General features: G+C 38.6%; 1 protein-coding gene across 5 annotated transcripts in view; it reads right to left on the bottom strand.

Annotated features, from left to right (window-relative positions):
* LOC119558911 (sodium/potassium/calcium exchanger 4) overlaps positions 1-20,798 on the bottom strand; it is a 48,129-nt gene that overhangs the window by 3,826 nt on the left and 23,505 nt on the right. For all 5 annotated transcript variants that reach the window (XM_037872107.1, XM_037872108.1, XM_037872110.1 and 2 more), the window contains 3 exons: positions 1,145-1,376; positions 934-1,080; positions 531-869 (listed from right to left, as the gene is read on the bottom strand). In XM_037872107.1, coding sequence (XP_037728035.1) covers positions 531-869; positions 934-1,080; positions 1,145-1,376 — 718 coding nt within the window. The remainder of the gene's footprint in view (positions 1-530; positions 870-933; positions 1,081-1,144; positions 1,377-20,798) is intronic.

Genomic DNA, 20,798 nt, shown 5'->3' with positions numbered 1-20,798 from the left:
GACCGGTACTTAATTCAATAAAAAAAAAACAAATGGATATATTTCCTTGGGAACAGAGTCAATAGAAAACTACATGAATCCATTTTAAAAGTAGAGTTATTGCATAAGAATCTTCCGTCCCAATTCGCAGATATTTGCATTTTACTAGATTAAGCCAAAGTCGACTTCCATTTTGTGTACGTTCGCGACCGCATGATTTTTGCCAATATGAAAACGATAGCTCAATAAATCCCATCATTAACACTAAGCAAAGAACTAACAAAATGCTATAAAATAGGAAAAAAAAGTGCAGAAAAGATTTTTTTTTCTTTTTTTATTTGCACTAAGTGCGTACGAACGTACGTTCGCGACCCCTGGAAATGCCCATATGCATTGCTCCCATAAGACCGATATGCATGGGTATATAAACTTCGGCTTGCCGAAGTTAGCTTTCCTTCTAGTTAAATGTATTTTAGGAATTTAAAGTCAAATTAAAAGACATCTTAACGAAAATGGGACATTTGTCTTTATATAAGGTAAACACCACTCACCATTTCTTAGCGAAATAAGACTGGAGACAGCTTCTGGCATGGTGGACCCAGCCGCCAGGAAGGTCAGACCCATCACAATGGTGGGTACATGGATTGCCACACCGAAGGCAGTTAGCATCCAGACAATAAGATAGGCATTCCCACCGATGCACAGGATGCACATGATAAAGGATAATGGATACAGACGGCGGTATTTCATTGGATGCGGGATCAGCAGGGATAGTGTGAATTTAATAGGGAAGACGAAAATCCACCAAAACTGCATCCATCCGGAAACGTCCAGCGGATAAGAGTATATGCTCTCAGGCATACCATCCTTCTCGTCATTCTCGCCATTCCCTGGAAATCAGAATTATTTTATTAAAAAAATAATTCAATACAGAATTAAGGATAGCACACATACAGTGCTTGGAGTGCGTGAGGTTAGCTGTGGAGGACATGGACGAGGTGTTTTCGGGAAGATTGACCACAAAGAGGCCATTGCCGGATAGTGGATCCTTCTTGAGCGGCAGCTGGGCCTTGGCACTGTTCTCTGGGGGCTCTGTTAGGTCTGAAATATAAAAATTGAAGTTATAAAATCTGTATGCTTACTTAGCATAGACGGATAAACACACCATATCGTGTGGAGAAGCAGCAGTTCATCCGATCTTCGATAAATACGCGGATGGATGGCATAAACTTGTTGTTGTTGAACGTGATGAGATAGTAGAGCACTAGGAATCCCATCATTATGCACGACTCCGTGAAGCTAATATTGCCGCCCCAGGCCAAGACCAGCAGGATAATCGTGTTGAAGATGTAGATAAAGCAGTCGCGTGCTATTGGCCACCAGTCCAGCTGCACTGGCTGTCAATCAATTTTAAGAATAGTATTTTGTATCGTTAGATTTATTGTTTTGATCATATCAATGTATTACGCATTTGTTTTTTATGAACATGTTTGTTTGTTTTATGTTTTCATGTCTGTTAAATAATGACACTAGGAATGAAACTAGGAAATATTGAGAAATCATAATTATTAATCATAATAAATTTTTTGTAGTAAATGATTATGCCCTATAACCTCTGCTGGACAACGCCACGGCTAATTTCTGGATGGAATTAATTTTCGGAAATATAATAATGGATAACACAACTATTTAATTTCTGAATTAATTTGTACGAGTGGAGACAAAAAACAAGGAAGAACGCTATAGTCGAGTACCTCGACTATAAGATACCCGTTACTCTGCTAAAAAGACCATAAGGAAATGGAGATATGCAAGCAGCAAAGCGAGATTGAAATGCGCCACCTACCGGCGGTAGACAGATTTAAGCGTTATGGGCGTTAGAGTGGGCGTTGCAAATTTTTTTTTTAGCAATCGTCAATAGGTAATGACGAGACCAATACATTTCAGTTAAAATTTTTTATCTAGCATGGAAATTATGGGCGCCACAGGCTTGGGCGGTTTGTGGGCGCTAGAGTGGGCGTGGCATATTTGCGTAACAAACTTGCGCTGCGTACAAGGCTACGGAATCTAAATCTGAGATCTCAATTCTCTATCTTTGATAGTTTCCGAGATATTCACGTTCTTACTTACGGTTTTTTGAAGTTTGTGGGCGGTTTGTGGGCATTAAAGTGGGCGTGACAAAATTTTTTTTGTTCAATCGATAGGTATTGCCGAGAGCAATACATTTCAGTTAAAAATTTTTCTCTAGCATCAAAACTGTAGGAGCCACAGTTCTGGGCGGCTTGTGGGCGCTTGAGTTGGCGTGGCACTCTGCTGAAACAAACTTGCGCTGCGTAAGAAGCTCAGGAATCTGCACGTCAAATCTCATTAGCCTAGCCCTTATAGTTTCCGAGATCTCAGCGTTCATCCGGACGGACAGACAGACGGACAGACGGATATGGCTAGATCGACTCGGCTAGTGATCCTGATCAAGAGTATATATACCTTATGGGGTCGGAAACGCTTCCTTCTGCCTGTTACATACTTTCCGACGAATCTAGTATACCCTTTTACTCTACGAGTAACGGGTATAACAAGGAAGAACGCTATAGTCGAGTACCTCGACTATTAGATACCCGTTACTCAGCTAAAGAGACCATAAGGAAATGGAGATATGCAAGCAGCAAAGCGAGATTGAAATGCGCCACCTACCGGCGGTAGACAGATTTAAGCGTTATGGGCGTTAGAGTGGGCGTGGCAAATTTTTTTTTTTATCAATCGTCAATAGGTGTTGACGAGACCAATACATTTCACTTAAAATTTTTTATCTAGCATGGAAAGTGTGGGCGCCACAGGCTTGGGCGGTTTATGGGCCTTAGAGTGGGCGTGGCATATTTGCGTAACAAACTTGCGCTGCGTACAAGGCTACGGAATCTAAATCTGAGATCTCAATTCTCTATCTTTGATAGTTTCCGAGATATTCACGTTCCTGTTTACGATTTTTTGAAGTTTGTGGGCGGTTTGCGGGCGTTAAAGTGGGCGTGGCAAAATTTTTTTTGGTCAATCGATAGGTATTGCCGAGAGCAATACATTTCAGTTAAAATTTGTTCTCTAGCATCAAAGCTGTAGGAGCCACAGTTTTGGGCGGTTTGTGGGCGTTAGAGTGGGCGTGGCACTCTGCTGAAACAAACTTGCGCTGCGTAAGAAGCTCAGAAATCTACACGCCAAATCTCAATAGCCTAGCTCTTATAGTTTCCGAGATCTCAGCGTTCATCCGGACGGACAGACAGACGGACAGACGGACAGACGCTCAGACGGACAGACGGACATGGCTAGATCGACTCGGCTAGTGATTCTGATCAAGAATATATGTCTGTATGACTGTATGGTGTCGGAAACGCTTCCTTCTGCCTGTTACATACTTTCCGACGAATCTAGTATACCCTTTTACTCTACGAGTAACGGGTATAACAAGGAAGAACGCTATAGTCGAGTACCTCGACTATTAGATACCCGTTACTCAGCTAAAGAGACCATAAGGAAATGGAGATATGCAAGCAGCAAAGCGAGATTAAAATGCGCCACCTACCGGCGGTAGACAGATTTAAGCGTTGTGGGCGTCAGAGTGGGCGTGGAAAATTTTTTTTTTGGATCAATCGATAGGTATTGACGAGACCAATACATTTCAGTTAACATTTTTATCTAGCATGAAAATTGTGAGCGCCACAGGCTTGGGCGGTTTGTGGGCGTTAGAGTGGGTGTGGCATATTCGCGTAACAAACTTGCGCTGCGTACAAAGCTACGGAATCTAAATCTGAGATCCCAATTCTTTATCTTTGATACTTTCCGAGATATCCACATTCATATTTACGATTTTTTGAAGTTTGTGGGCGTTAAAGTGGGCGTGGCAAACTTTTTTTTGGCTCAATCGAAAGGTATTGATGAGAACAATTCCTTTCCTTTATTCTAGCATCGAAACTGTAAGAGCCACAGTTTTGGGCGGCTTGTGGGCGTTAGAGTGGGCGTGGCACTCTGCTGAAACAAACTTGCGCTGCGTAAGAAGCTCAGTATTCCCTTTAACTCTGCGAGTAACGGGTATAAAAATGCGTTCCCGAACTTCCGACTGGGCGGGGCAGCTCATCGATGTGTGTGTGCCGACCGCTGTTCTACATTGTACGAGTGGCAGCAGAGCTCTAGCAGAGCTTTCACGCATAGTGGGTAACCACTCACTATGTACATTTGGAAAATGAGCCTATGAAATCAGACACTTTGAAAACAAGGAAGAACGCTATAGTCGAGTACCTCGACTATCAGATACCCGTTGCTCAGCCTGAGGGAATGTGTTCGTCTATATTCCTTTAACACGTTACATAGCGTGAAACCTAGGCGTGAAATCTCGTAAACAGCCGATTTGCTGTATGAATATATCTTCATCCCTCTCGCACTCTTTTGAATTTGCTAATTATTGTTTATTGTTTAGCTAAAAATTTTTAATGAATGCTTCGATTTTACCATTATTTTTCGATTTGGCACGTAGTTTGATATTGATAATCAGAAAAAAATCTCATCCAAATTTTTACAAAATAATACAAAATGTTGGCACCATACGGGTTTTAGCGTTATGGGCGTTAGTGGGCGCTAGATTTGGCTTGGCACCCTTCTGAAACAAACTTGAACTGCGCAGGAAGCCCAAGAATCTTAATGCTTAATCCCAACATTATATGTAGCTTTTATAGTTTTCGAGATTTACGCGTTCATGCGGACAGACGAACATGGCTAGATCGACTCGGTTAGTGATCTTGATGAAGACTATATATACTTTATGGCGTCGGAAACGCTTCCTCTACCTGTTACAAGCTTTCCGACAAATCTAGTATAGCCTTTTACTCTACCAGTAACAGGCATAAAAATAGAGCAAACCGACAAACATGCCTTTTGGTCTAAATTTGAAAATGGGCTAGAACTAATTTAAATTGCATAACTTTGCAATTGGGAACGTATATATTTTGGTACCAGTCGACGCGTATTTCGGTAAAGAAAATGAATAATTTAAAGGATCATTACATTTTGGTTTCCCTCGCTTTAATATTTTAAACTTAAATTCTCCTGAACTAATCGACGTATTAAAGGTATTAGAACCGAAAATTAAATAAATCACAATTCCCTTTTTGCCGTATATAGTAGTCTTCTCGATTAAAGAGAAACACCTTTTAGCAAGGTAAACTACTGACGATATCACCTTCAACATACAACAGTCGATATAAGTATTTTCACGAAACAAATGTTATGTACACTTATAATAATGAACTTAATACATTTGGCATTAATAGAAAGTTCATTGAAATTCCTTTTGAATAATACAAGACTTTTCTTAACCCATTTTGCAATTATTGAAAATTACGAATTTAAGAAGAAACATTTTTTAACTCAAAAAGTTTCTCCGAACAAAACTAATAGAAACTGCAAAAATAATTTTTCAAAAGTCTCTTCACTTATAATTTTTTTATACATGTTTAAAAATTTGCATATGGGCCATATCTTTCTCTTTTTATACACGTTACTCGTAGAGTAAAAAGGTTTACTATATTCGTCGGAAAGTATGTAACAGGTAGAATGAAGTCATGTCCGTCTTTCTGTCTGTCCGTATGAACGCTGTGATCTCGGAATCTATAAAAGCTGCCATACTGGGATTAGGCATGCAGATTCTAGAGATTCCTGCGCAGCGCAAGATTGTTTCGTCAGTGTTTTTCATGCTAAAAAATTTTAACTGTAATGTATTAGTCTTGTCAATACCTATAGATTGAACCAAAAAAAGTTTCCCACTCCAACGCCCATAACGCTTAAATCTGTCTGCCGCCCACATAACCACATATTGAGATCGCTTTGCTGCTTGCATATCTCCATCTCCCTTTGGTCCCTTTAGCTGAGTAACGGATATCTGATAGTCGAGGTACTCGACTATAGTGTTCTTCCTTGTTTTAGAACGATTGCATGCTTAACATTAAAGACTTTATTATTTTAAGAACGTTCGCACTGAAAAGGTATTTAATTGAGCACAATTTTGATTTAACTAACGATCACCTCTAAAAGTTCCTAACTGCTTATTCTGAAAGTGCTTGGTATATAAAGTGTTAATGGCCGTGACTGGCAAGTCGTAAGTAACCTTATTAGATCATTGTAATTTATATATATCTCGTTTACCCATTTTCAGTTACTTTACTAGCATATAATTAAAGCCCAATTTCAATTTACAATACATGTATATTGAATTATTTGTTCCTTAATCACGCCTGCAACTTCTTACTTTATTCATTAATCGTACTTATTTCAAGAACAAATATCACTAGACTTAAGAATAATTCATACTTGATTGTAAACCAAAAGGTTTTAAAAACGTATTGAAATCGATTATTTTCTTTTTTTTTTACATTCGTACTTGACAACTGTATTTTGTTCTCGATTTCGGGATTTTCAATGGTTGGCGAAGTTTTGACACTGAAAATATTTGATTCAAGCACGAAATACTTATTTTTTTTCTGAGTGTAGCTTTAGTAGTTCACAGGTTACGAGCGTACGGAATGTACCTATAGCTGTTTTCCCGTCAAACTAGCGGGTTTTCCAATAGTTGTAGAACTAAAGTTTCTTATATTAAGTTATTTAACTTCATCGTCTAGGCTAATAAACTGGGCATTATCTTGGGGATAAAGAAACAGATCGAATTTTCCTAATTTTTACTTTTACTACTCTTTCTCCCAAAACATTCATTTGCATACCATGACATTTTAGTTTTAATTTTCCTTTTTAGTTTTTGCATTACCTTGCGATTGTTGTACTCGTTGCGATTGGCCCATCGCAGCAAATTTTCATTCCTGATTTCTGATTTTTAAGTAAATGTCTTGAAATTTAAGACTTAATTGTTTCGATAAAAATGCTATTTTCTGTCTTGGAAATAAAAATCGCAATTCTTAGTTTTAGCTTATCTTTAAACAAGAAAGGTAGTTTACTTCGGCAAGCCGAAGTTTATATACCCTTAAAGTTATAAGAACTAGTCAATGTTAGTTGCACCAGTGATATCAAATGAACAAGAAAGAACGATACATTCAAATGACTTGACTATTTGATGTGGATATATGCATGCAGCAAGTCTACGAGATTGCACACTTAACTTGCTTATAACTTTTTAATGAATGGTCCGGCTTAACAAATGTTTGGCATGTAGATGGGTATTGATAATCAGAAAATCCCATTTAACAAAATATTAAGTTGTAAAAAAATTCTTGCGGTAGTTCTAGTTTTATTCGTCGCATCGGGTCAACTTTTTGGAAAGCTCTTTTCACGCGCTAACACGTTTGTGTGTTTTTGATTGATTGTTGTTTCTTTTTAGTCGTTCGTGAGTTAGCGTCGCAAACATGGAGGAAAATAAAGAGAAAATACGGCATATTTTACAGTACCACTACCATAGAGGCAATAATGCATCTAAAGCCGCCAGAAAATTTGTGCAGTTTATGGACCCGAGACAGTTTCCAATTCCACCGCACAACGATGGTTTCAACGTTTTCGTTCTGGTGTAGAGGTGGTCGAAGTTGCGCCACGCTCCGAAAGGTCTGTCGTCAAAAATGACGATAAAATCGCTGAATTGGTCGAAAGAGACCGGCATAGTAGCAGCCGTAGCATCGGCCAAGAGCTGTGCATGAGTCATCAAGCCGTTATAAACCATTTGAAGAAGCTTGGATTCACTAAGAAGATCGATGTATGGGTGCCACACGAATTGAAGCAAAAAAACATCTTTGACCGTATCGACGCATGTGAATCGCTTCTGAATCGCAACAAAATCTACCCGTTTTTGTAGCGTATGTTGACTGGCGATGAAAAGTGGTTCACTTACGACAACGTAAGGCGCAAACGGTCGTGGTCGAAAAGCGGTGAAGCGGCCCAGACGGTGGCCAAGCCTGGATTGACGGTCAGGAAAGTTCTTCTGTGTGTTTGGTGGGATTGGCAGGGAATCATCCACTATGAGCTGCTCCCCTATGGCCAAATGCCCAATTCGGACCTGTAGTGCCAACAATTGGACCGCTGAAAGGCAGCACTCATGCAGAAGAGGCCATCTTTGATCAACAGAGGCCGAATTGTCTTGCATCAGGACAACGCCAGGCCACACACATCTTTGGTGACGCGCCAGAAGCTCCGGGAGCTCGGATGGGAGGTTCTTTTGCATCCACCGTATAGTCCGGATCTCGCACCAAGTGATTACCACTTGTTTCTGTCCTTGGCGAACGCGCTTGGTAGTCTGAAGTTGGCCACAAGGGAGTCCTGTGAAAATTGGCTCTCCGAGTTTTTTGCCAATAGGGAAGCGAGCTTCTATAAGAGGGGCATTATGAAGTTGGCATCTCGTTGGAAACGCGACATCGAAAAAAACGGCGCATATTTGACTTGAATCGCATTATTGTAACCTATTTTATGAGCTACTGAAAATTCAATAAAAATACCGCAGGACTTTTTTGACAACCTAATAATTAGAAAGTTTGGCGCTAGACAGGTTTTAGCGTTATGGGCGTTTGTAGGCGTTAGAGTGGGCGTGGCACTCTGCTGCGCAAGAACATCAAGAATCTTCATTTCAAATCCTAACTTTCTAGCTAGAAGGAAGGAGAAACGGATGGACGCACATGGCTAGTTCTACTCGGCTAGTGATCCTGATCAAGAACATATATACTTTATTGGGTCGGAAACGTTTCTACCCTTTGCATATTCTTTGCTATTTGCATATTTCCATCTCCCTCTCGCTCCCCTTTTTTGAGTAACGGGTATCTGATAGTCGATGGCATCGACTATTGCGTTCTCTTTTGTTTAATTTTGAAATATTAAAAAAATATTATATACCGAAGTAGAAGAGAATATGATAATTATCCGATCATTACTATAGCGCTACGATATGATATGGTCGTCCGATTTTAAAATTTAATTTGAAAAAAATTATATTTCCTGAGCTTCTTACGCAGCGCAAGTTTGTTTCAGTAGAGTGCCACGCCCAATCTAACGCCCACAAACCGCCCAAAACGGTGGCTCCTACAGTTTTGATGCTAGAATAAAAATTTAAACTGAAATGTATTGTTCTCATCAATACCTATCGATTAATAAAAAAAAAGTTTGCCACGCCCACTTTTACGACCACAAACCGCCCACAAACTTCAAAAAATCGTAAATATGAACGTGGATATCTCGGAAACTATCAAGGATAGAGAATTGGGATCTCAGATTTTTATTCCGTAGCCTTGTGCGCAGCGCAAGTTTGTTACGCAAATATGCCACGCCCACTCTAACGCCCATAAACCGCCCAAGCCTGTGACGCCCACAATTTTCATACTAGATACAAAATTTTAACTGAACTGTATTGGTCTCGTCAATACCTATCGATTGACCCAAAAAAAATTTGCCACGCCCACTCTAACGCCCATAACGCTTAAATCTGTCTACCGCCGATAGGTGGCGCATTTCAATCTCGCTTTGCTGCTTGCATATCTCCATTTTCCTTTGGTCCCTTTAGCTGAGTAACGGGTATCTGATAGTCGAGGTACTCGACTATAGCGTTCTTCCTTGTTTTATATTATATTAGACTCATCGGCAAGTATGTAACACGCAGAAGGATGCGTTTTTAGACCGCATAAAGTATATATATATTCTTGATCAGGACCATTAGCCGAGTCGATATAGTCATGTCCGTCTACCTGTCTGTCCATATGAGCGCTGTTATCTCGAAAATTATAAAAGCTAGCCAGTTGGGACTGCAGATTCAGCGGAATGCCAACTTTGCGACGTCCACTCCAACAACCACAAACCGCATTATTAAGAAGTGAAGAGAAGCAATGACGTCAGTGCCAGCCAATGAATGACTTATGTATTTGTGCATGTCTGTGTGTGTAAATGGTTGCAAGCCGAATGGCGCGGCAAATATAACTCTTTCAAAACAAGAAAGGAAGTTAGCTTCGGCAAGCCGAAGCTTATATACCCTTGCAGCTATAATTATTAAATTTAAAAACACAAAAAATGATATTCCCAATAGTATAAGATAATATGTCAAAAAACACCGAAGCTATAATTTGGTTCATATTATTTTCGTATCAATTTTCCGATCGTTCCTATGGCAGCTATATGATATAGTCGTCCGATTTTGATAAAATTAAATTCGAAATTCAGAACTAATTAAAAAATGTTATTTCCAAGCGTAGGAGGTTATATGTTAAAAAACACCGAAGCTATAATTTGTTTCATATTATTTTCCTACCAATTTTCCGATTGTTCCTATGGCAGCTATATGATATAGTCTTCCGATTTTGATAAATTTAAATTCGAAATTCAGAACTAATTAAAAAATGTTATTTCCAAGCGTTGGAGGTTATATGTTGAAAAACACCGAAGCTATAATTTTTTTCATATTATTTTTCCACAAATTTTCCGATCGTTCCTATGGCAGCTATATGATATAGTCGTCCGATTTCGATAATATTTAATTCAAAATTCAAAATTATTTAAAAATTGTTATTTCCAAGCTTAGGAGTTTTTATGCTAAAAAACACCAAAGATATAATTTTTTTTCATTTTTTTGTCCGATTATTCCTATGGGAGCTATAAGATATAGTTGTCCGATCCGGCTGGTTCCGACTTATATACTACCTGCAAAAGATATAAGACTTTTGGGAAAGTTTCAGCCCGATAGCTTTAAAACTGAGAGACTAGTTTGCGTAGAAACGGACGGACAGACGGACAGACGGAGAGACGGACAGACGGACAGACGGACATGGCTAGATCGACTCGTCTAGTCATGCTGATCAAGAATATATATACTTTATGGGGTCGGAAACGTCTCCTTCACTGCGTTGCAAACTTCTGACTGAAATCAATATACCCTCTGCAAGGGTATAAAAACCTATTCGACCCAATATTTTACAAAACAACTAATACAAACGTTTAGATTTAAATTGTTTATGCTTAGCAACACTATATTAATATAAATGTTTGTAGTCTTTTTGACGTATTGCTCACTCTTTTTGGCGCTGCCAGAATCATAAGTAGGCGCAGAAAAATGAGACCTAGAGTTAAAAGAGAGCAGAGTGGGCGGCTAACTTACTATATTTAATAATGAATAATTTAAAGTATTTGCCTATTTGTCTCTCGTTCTCTCTCCCTAGTAAACTTAATACCAATTTAGTTTATCTAATTCCGACTAGGTTAATGTAAAATGTAAATTGCTAAAACACAATGTAAGGGGTGCGGGAGGGGGACTTTTCGCTCTTTGCATTTTTTCTTTGTACACTGACCTGCAGGGCATTCAAATACGCCAAAAAGAGACGAAAGATCGTTTACCCAGTGTTGCAAAGGGCTAGATCGCAGTAAAAGCAACGAAAATTGTCGACCATGTTTTCTCATTAGTGCACAACTAACTCTCGAGCGCCTAATACGATATTTTGCGAATTTTCCAAGTGTATTTATACCCGTTACTCGTAGAGTAAAGGGGTATACTAGATTCGTCGGAAAGTATGTAACAGGCAAAAGGAAGCGTTTCCGACCCCATAAAGTATATATATTCTTGATCAGGATCACTAGCCGAGTCGATCTAGCCATGTCCGTCTGTCCGTCTGTCCGTCTGTCCGTCTGTCCGTCTGTCCGTCTGTTCGTCTGTCCGTCTGTCTGTCCGTCCGGATGAACGCTGAGATCTGGGAAACTATGAGAGCTAGGCTATTGAGATTTGGCGTGCAGATTCCTGAGCTTCTTACGCAGCGCAAGTTTGTTTCAGTAGAGTGCCACGCCCACTCTAACGCCCACAAACCGCCCAAAACTGTGGCTCCTACAGTTTTGATGCTAGAATAAAAATTTTAACTGAAATGTATTGTTCTCATCAATACCTATCGATTGACTCAAAAAAAAGTTTGCCACGCCCACTTTTACGCCCACAAACCGCCCACAAACTTCAAAAAATCGTAAATATGAACGTGGATATCTCGGAAACTATCAAGGATAGAGAATTGGGATCTCAGATTTAGATTCCGTAGCCTTGTGCGCAGCGCAAGTTTGTTACGAAAATATGCCACGCCCACTCTAACGCCCACAAACCGCTCAAGCCTGTGGCGCCCACAATTTTCATGCTAGATACAAAATTGTAACTGAACTGTATTGGTCTCGTCAATACCTATCGATTGACCCAAAAAAAAATTTGCCACGCCCACTGTAACGCCCATAACGCTTAAATCTATCTACCGCCGATAGGTGGCGCATTTCAATCTCGCTTTGCTGCTTGCATATCTCCATTTCCCTTTGGTCCCTTTAGCTGAGTAACGGGTATCTAATAGTCGAGGTACTCGACTATAGCGTTCTTCCTTGTTTAATTTTAAAGCAGTCATCTTAACGTAAATTAAGTTTTATCAATTTTAAATTTAAAAGCTGAGTATCGATATCTGATAGTCGAAACACTCGACGGTAGCATTCTTTCTTGTTTTAAAATGTTTATGTCATTATTTTTCCGAGCATTCGTATGAGGGTCATAGGATATAGGATATATCCTATTCGACTTACATACTACCTGCAATGAATCGACTTTTGGGAAGGTTTCATCCAGATTGCATTAAGACTGAGAAACTTGTTCGCGTAGAGTCGGATAGACGGACATGGCTACATCGACTAGACTAGTGATACTGATCAAGAAATCGAGTCGGAAACGTCTCCTTCACTACGTTGCAAACTTCTGACTGAAATAAATATATACTCTACAAGGGTATAAAAAACACTAATTTTTATTCAAGAAATTTGGTTGAAATCGAATTGAGTTTTAGTCCTTTTTAGGCAATTGGGAAAACTGTTGGTCAATATTTTTATATCATTTAAAGCGTTATAGAAATACGATTACTTATTAAATACTTTTTAAAGAAAAATACTCTAAAACCAACGAAATATAAACAGTTGTGCAAATCGAATTTAAGTATAACATTTGAAAGTGAAAACAGGAACAGAACAGTAAATCTCTTTCGTTGAACGCATACTTTTTTGTAGTAGCATAAATAAACACTTGAACTACTTTTAAAAGTCCTTATAAGCTAATAAGAACTATACGAAATGACTTTACACAATTTTTTGTTAAGATTTCAACTAAGTGTGTGGTCAATATTCTTTGTGGACGGCACTCTATCTAGTAACGAATCGACTATGTTGTACACGTTACTCAGCTAACTAATTTAAATTATAAACTAACCGTCCCATTGACATGCCAAAACATATATACAAATGCAATACAATAAAATGTAGGGGAGTGTAGGGTGAGTGTATAGTGACGAAAGATTCGTTTTTTTAATGTAACTTTTCAAAAAATCAATATTTCTTAAAAGTTTAAAAGCTGAAAGTTGCTGACATCTAATGAGCATATTCCTGTAAAAGTAAAACGGTAATTCCAGCGGGGTTAAATACTAAAGCTCTTGGCGTAAACCAAGTTTAAAGTGTGCAATAATGGAACACAAATTAAATTAATCAATTCCTAATTCACAAAAATTAACAACAAATAATTGTTTTTTTAGTTATCTGCTGTAGAAAAAAAATGTCAATAAATACCGACAAAAATCTACAAAAAAATCTACCCTACAATGTATTGTTGGAAATATGGTGGTGCCATTTTAATAAGGCGCAAAAGAAAAAACACAAAGTACCAAGAACTGTTGCTAAAGATCTTATTAATACTTGTATATATTTATATGGGTTGGTTTTTATTGGAAATGAAATTGGGACATGAAGAACGCTATAGTCGAGTACCTCGACTATCAGATACCCGTTACTCAGCTAAAGGGACCAAAGGAAAATCGAGATATGCAAGCAGCAAGGCGAGATTAAAATGCGCCACTTACCGGCGGTAGACAGATTTAAGCGTTGTGGGCGTTAGAGTGGGCGTGGCAATTTTTTTTTTTGGATCAATCGATAGGTATTGACGAGACCAATACATTTCAGTTAACATTTTTTATCTAGCATGAAAATTGTGAGCGCCACAGGCTTGGGCGGTTTGTGGGCGTTAGAGTGGGTGTGGCATATTCGCGTAACAAACTTGCGCTGCGTACAAAGCTACGGAATCTAAATCTGAGATCCCAATTCTTTATCTTTGATACTTTCCGAGATATCCACATTCATATTTACGATTTTTTAAAGTTTGTGGGCGGTTTGTGGGCGTGAAAGTGGGCGTGGCAAACTTTTTTTGGCTCAATCGAAAGGTATTGATGAGAACAATTCCTTTCCTTTATTCTAGCATCGAAACTGTAAGAGCCACAGTAGGCGTGGCACTCTGCTGAAACAAACTTGCGCTGCGTAAGAAGCTCAGGAATCTGTACGTCAAATCTCAAAAGCCTAGCTCTTATAGTTTCCGAGATCTCAGCGTTCATCCGGACGGACAGACAGACGGACAGACGGACATGGCTAGATCGACTCGGCTAATGATCCTGATCAAGAATATATATACTTTATGGGGTCGGAAACGCTTCCTTCTGGCTGTTACATACTTTCCGACGAATACCCTTTTACTCTACGAGTAACGGGTATAAATATTTACATAACACTTATTGGTTTACTGGGCAAGCTCTTAAAGCTGCCCTTTTAAAATCGCTTATTCTTTTGAAAATGAATGCAGGCAGAGACATGAGAAACCACATAACTTTTAGTAGACAAAATAAACGAAGTGGATCTCCTGATTATTGACGATTTGTTAAGAATTTCGCTATTATACAGCTTCCCATAAGAATAAGATCAGTTTCGTATCGCGATCGAGACTCAGAAAAGCTTAATATCTTAATAAAGTGATTGAAGTACGAGGCAAGGAACAGAAATCACAAAGAGTCCGTTACCCGGTGCATTATTGGTGGATAAGAAAAAGGCAATAGCAGCAAAGCTAAACATTAATCAAAAGTTTAAGTTTAAATACTACTGATTCGGTAAAATCGGTAAAAATTAATTAATCAAAATAAAAGCATGTACGTCAATATATACTATACAAGAAGTGACTGCAGTAACTGGTGCCTAGACTATGGAGCAACATCTCAAATGTGCTCCCAGCAAATATGTTCAAAAACCTGGGGCCTGCAAAAGGATCGAAGCACAAACAGGCAAATAATGAGGCAACAGAAATAAAAGATTACAGATCCGTGTAGTTCTCCCAAACCAATACCTTCACTGCCAGCCAGCCGCGCTCTACGTACCTAATTTAAGAACCAATCTTCAACGTGATTTTTAAGAAGGAGAAACCTGAAATTGATTTCAGTGCTCCCCGCAAATCTGAATTGCACCAGATCATAGAAGAACACGTAAGCAGCTAAATCGTTGTAAGAAAACAAAACAGCAGTCAAGAATGGCACGAGCATTTCGGTAACCTTAATGAACCGGACCTAAAAGAACTCATTGGAAAATGTAAAGTACAAGGAGCAAAAGTAAACTTAAATGAGAATCTTCCAATTTGTGAAATATGCATCAAGGGGAAGTTGAGCGACGAACTTGAAAAAAGCTGAAAACGATCAGATAAGATAACGGTGCAGAATACACTAATAATGAGTTACAAATTATATTGCATCTCAAGGAATATAGCACGAGTGTTTCGTAGAATATTGCCCTTAACAAAATGGTACAGCCGAGCGTTAAAATCGGACCCTCGTAGAAATGGCTCCCTGCTGGATGTTACAGGCTCCACTATCTCCAAACAAGGGAGAACGCTATAGTCGAGTACCTCGACTACCAGATATGCAAGCAGCAAAGCGAGATTGCGTTATGGGCGTTAGAGTACGCCAAAATTTTTTTTGAATCAATCAATAGGTATTGACGAGACCAATACCTTTCAGTTAAAATTTTGTATCTAGCATGAAAATTGTGGGCGCCATAGGTTTGGGCGGTTTTTGGGCGTTAGAGTGGGCGTGGCAAATTCGCGTAACAAACTTGCGCTGCGTACAATGCTACGGAATCTAAATCGGAGATCCCAATTCTCTATCTTTGATAGTTTCCGAGATATCCACGTTCATATGTACGATTTTTTGAAGTTTGTGGGCGTTAAGGTGGGCGTGGCAAACTTTTTTTTGGGTCAATCGATAGGTACTAATGAGAACAACACATTTAAGTTATTATTTTTATTCTAGCATCAAAACTGTAGGACGGTTTGTGGACGTTAGAGTGGGCGTGGCACTCTGCTGAAACAAACTTGCGCTGCGTAAGAAGCTCAGGAATCTGCATGCCAGGTCTCAATAGCCTAGCTCTTATAGTTTCCGAGATCTCAGCGTTCATCCGGACAGACGGACAGATTGACAGACGGACATGGCTAGATCGACTCGGCTAGTGATCCTGATCAAGAATATATGTACTTTATGGGGTCGGAAACGCTTCCTTCTGCCTGTTACATACTTTCCGGCGAATCTAAAATACCCTTTTATTCTACGAGTAACGGGTATAAAAATTCATATTGACCCAAACGAAATATATAGTAGACATTCTGAAACGATTCAACATGGAGAACTGCAAGCCTGTTAATACACCAATTAACGCAAGTGAGAAATTATCAGTCGAAATGTGTCCATCCACCGAAAAAGAAAAGGAAGACATCTCGAACATGCCCTATCAGAGTCTGGTAGGAGCCGTTACGTGGTTAGCAATATCAACACGCTCTGATATTGCATTTGCATTGAGTGCACTAAGCCAATATAATACAAATTTTAAAAGACAACACTGAATCGCTGCAAAAAGTGTATTACGTTATTTGAAAGGCACTCAAAACCACTGTTTATTGTACAAACAAGTAGGCAAGGACCTGGTAGGCTACACTGACGCTGACTGGGCCGCCAGCATCGACGATCGCTGATCTTTTACTGGTTTTGCCTTTAAATTCGCTGGTGCCATATACTGGGAATGTCGAAAGCAACAAACGGTTGCATTGTCCAGCACAGAGGCAGAGTACATGGCCCAGTCTGACTTCTCAAAGGGAGCTGTTCACCCTAGGAGTTTTCTGCAAGATGTTTTGGGCCAACTGAAAACGACTGTCCTTCACAACGACAATCGGGGTGCTGGTCAGCTTACACGAAACCCTGTATTCCAAAAACGCACCAATCATGTAGACATCCGCCACCATTTCATCCGAGAGCTGGTTAAAGAAGGAACTATATCGGTAAGCTACATTCCGACGACCGAATCGCCAGCAGACATATTGAAAAATGGTCTTAGGGCCTCGAGGCATAACATTTGTAGAACAGCTTTGGGCATACATCAAGTCGATTCGAATTGAGAAAGTATTGGAAATGCAATTGGCGCCACATTGATCTGCCTCCCTGGTTAATCGTAAACCTTCCTATCATATAAGTTGCTATGGTACACTTTACTATCAGTCGTTGTTTCACATCTCTATCAACAAGAACTATGTATTAATCTCTGTATTCAATATCATCAATTAAAACTATTCTTATTATCCAACCTAAAATAACAACAGTTTTCCACAATTATTTGCTTCGGCACTGTTTAATCACATTTAAACTGAATATGTTTTTTAATTTTTGCTCCATTTTTTTTTAGTCAAAATACGCAAATTCCTAATAATATTATTGTTCATACATTGTCGATCCGATAAAAGTAAAGTATTTGGAATTTTTGACGTCATATTTTCTTTTGCTTTATCAATACCCATTTTCATGCCAAACATTGTCATTCAATAAATACAAAATAATTTATGTTTTCTTCTTTGAAACTAGTTTGCGAAATCGGAATTGAAGCTGGTAAGTTTAAATTAAACATGCAGATTCTACTAGTGCCTATTAAGCTCATGAGTGCTCCATCCAGTGCCACTAACCAACATAATGTCAGTATTATGACTGTTCACAAAGAGTTCCAGCTTAAGGGCTTTGTTGGCAAGTCTGTCGGCGTTCCACGCACCAATGTTGAGGTTAATTTGACTCTCGGTTGTGCTACATTGGCTGGCATTGCTGGTCATTGATCAATTGCTGCGATCTGCGTCGTTGGGGGGAAGACTGATGCTGGTGATTTGGCTGTTGTTGTTGATGAGGCCTTTGTTGTTGCTGGGATGGCTGCTGCTGCTGTCGAGGTGGTACTACTTGATGGCGTAGCTGACTTTGCTTCCTATTGTAGCTGCCCAGAGGGGGAAACTGTTGACTCTGTGGCAAAGATATAGGAGCTTGTTGGTGCTGGGGACGACTAACTTGACCACGAACGCACAGTGGTCCAGCCCGTAGGCCAAAAATAAAAAAACCAAAGTCCAAATGTTGACTTTAAATGTACCAATTCTTATTTATAATTGGTCAAGCAATTTGAATTTATTTATCTTTTTGTTTTGCTCTGTCTGTCCGCTTCAAGAATAGCATCGAAAGAGATAGCATGATATTCATTGTGTATTGCAGCGTAAGCAACGTGCAAGGGAAGCTCTCCGCAAAAAATTTGTTAAACATATTTAAAACAAGTGTTTGTGCCATGGAAGTGATTAATATTTTAAAGAAACGTATTAACTTTCTTTCTACAATAAAAAGTATATGTAGTATTTGTTGTGTTTTGTATAAATCATTGTTGTATTTAGTACATAATTGTGAACGTTCTTAGTTTGTCTTTTCAGTGTTTGGTTAGAGTTTTAGTTGTGATGGCACTCTTTGGCATTCACAAATCTTTTTGTATAATATTCTTAAGCATTTTAAGAATATAAGAAAGTTTAGTTCAAGTGCCGTAAGGTGACGTGCGGCTTGCAAAATACAAAAAGGTAACCTAACCTCAATTTGAAAAAAAGCACGTGCTTCTGCTGTGTGTTGTTGTTTGTTGCCGTTTGTTCCCGTTTGTTGGTTTGTGTTGTCGTTTGTTGTTATTTTTGTGTTATGTTTTCTGTTTATATTCTTTTCTTTAAAATAAAAGCTTATTATTTCCTTAGGAGCCACTTATGAATGCCAATTTTCACGTTTGCATGCTTTTGAGATTTGGTGTGGAGAAGCAGGTTCAAATAAAGAAAAGTCGGCTAGTTTAAAGGAATCCATATTTAAACATGCTTGTAATTTGGGATATCAGCTTGATCAGGAAGAGTTCGAGAAATGTCTGAACTACGTTTGCAAGGAGCTTGCTAAGTTTTGGCTAAAGTGCAAGTTAGCCGTTTTAAGAAATTATTCTAATTGGTTGGCAATAAACGAGACCATAGCTGCGAAACAATGCGATGCGCAACAAGAACCTTCAACAGTGGCTCGTGGTCGTCCAAAAAAAATTTTCCAGAGTGCTCCAAAAGGACGAAACGTCGAAGAATTGCGGAGGTTGGAAAACACGATGAGTCTGCTGCTTCCGATATGCGCTCATCAAATGTACAACCGCAAAATTTATGCAATGAAGCTAATATTGAAGAAGTTTTATCGCTTTTCGTAGAAGCAAATTTAACAAAACATCAATATTTATTAATACGCTCATTTGTAAATTTAAAAATCGGGTATCATTTACTACCTAGTTCTGATCCTTTTATTGCGGGCCAAAGAAAACTTCAATGCAAATCAAAATCCAAGCTCCAAATCAGCTATTGATTTACTGGACAAAACTGTGTAAAATATTATTTTTTTTAAACATTCATTTGTCGAATTGTTACTACACATATATGTAAATATTAAAGGGTAAGCATTTAAAATAAAAAAATTGATTTATTTTATGATCGTTTTTGTTATTTACATTTATAATTTCTGTCATTATTATTTTAAGGCGAAATAGTTTCCCGGCGAAACTCGTTTTACACTGATTGCTCCTATGGCAGCTATTACTATGTTTATGCTATGAATTTCATGCTTTCTCCAACTCACGAAATTATAATAGCCCCTGTTTATACAACACAGACAAATTCATGAAATGATTTTAGTCGAGCTGTCAAATTTTTTGAATTTGATATAGAGCTCTATAGAGTAGTAGGCTGTGCCTCAGTATTTCGTAAATTGGGACTGAATTCATAGTCAACTTTCGTGTGTTATCGAATTCATGAAACGGTGTTTATGCACACACGAACTTGCGCATTTCATGAATTGATTTCATGAAATAGGCATAGCATAAACACAGTATATGTATAACCTATAATATCCAGATTTTTACTGAAGTTTCCCAGGTTATATACGAAAATTTCCAAAGTATTGTTGCATCAAAATAAAAAAACAATAGTTTTTCATATAAAAACTGAATATCAGACCGATTGTTCATATGTCAGCTATATGATATAGTTGCCCGATCTGGCTGATTTTTACATATTATTTTAGGAAAAATATAAAAAAATGTTGTGCAAAGTTTCAAGTCCCTACCTCAACTAGAAGTATTTTTGGCCGCTCTCAAGCCGGACCACTGTGGAACGGCGTAAGCGTTTAAGTTTGGAGCCAAAAAGTTTGGTCAAACATTTGAAATAGCAGACGCTGCTGCGATGGGATGTGACACTTTTTCGTCGATTTGCAACCTGCTGATTAACGACACAACCTTTATAGCTAGCTGTCTGGTTTGCGCCACAGTTTTCGCACTTGACTGGTTGGACATTAGGGTGGTCCAAAAAATGAAAACTAGTTCTCACCATTTTACATGGTAGATTAAGGTCTGTAAAAAATGTAATCAAAAATTAAAAAAAATTTTGTTGAGATTTAGACCTCTTGAATCGTCCTCAAAGTTTGCTTTAAAATTACTCATACGACATGTGTTCCAGGCAGAACATTTTTCGAAATATCGATTTCCCACACCCAACTTTGTCAACATTCTAAGCGGCTTCACAAAGATTATTTTAGCCTTAAAAAAAATTTGTATATAAAAGGAGAGCCTTCTTTGTCCTTCCTCATTTGGGTACATAAGTGTTTACA

This window comes from Drosophila subpulchrella, unplaced genomic scaffold (genome assembly GCF_014743375.2).
Source record: "Drosophila subpulchrella strain 33 F10 #4 breed RU33 unplaced genomic scaffold, RU_Dsub_v1.1 Primary Assembly Seq15, whole genome shotgun sequence".
Taxonomy (NCBI): Eukaryota; Metazoa; Arthropoda; class Insecta; order Diptera; family Drosophilidae; genus Drosophila; species Drosophila subpulchrella.
This window is presented reverse-complemented; position numbering and strand designations above follow the sequence as displayed.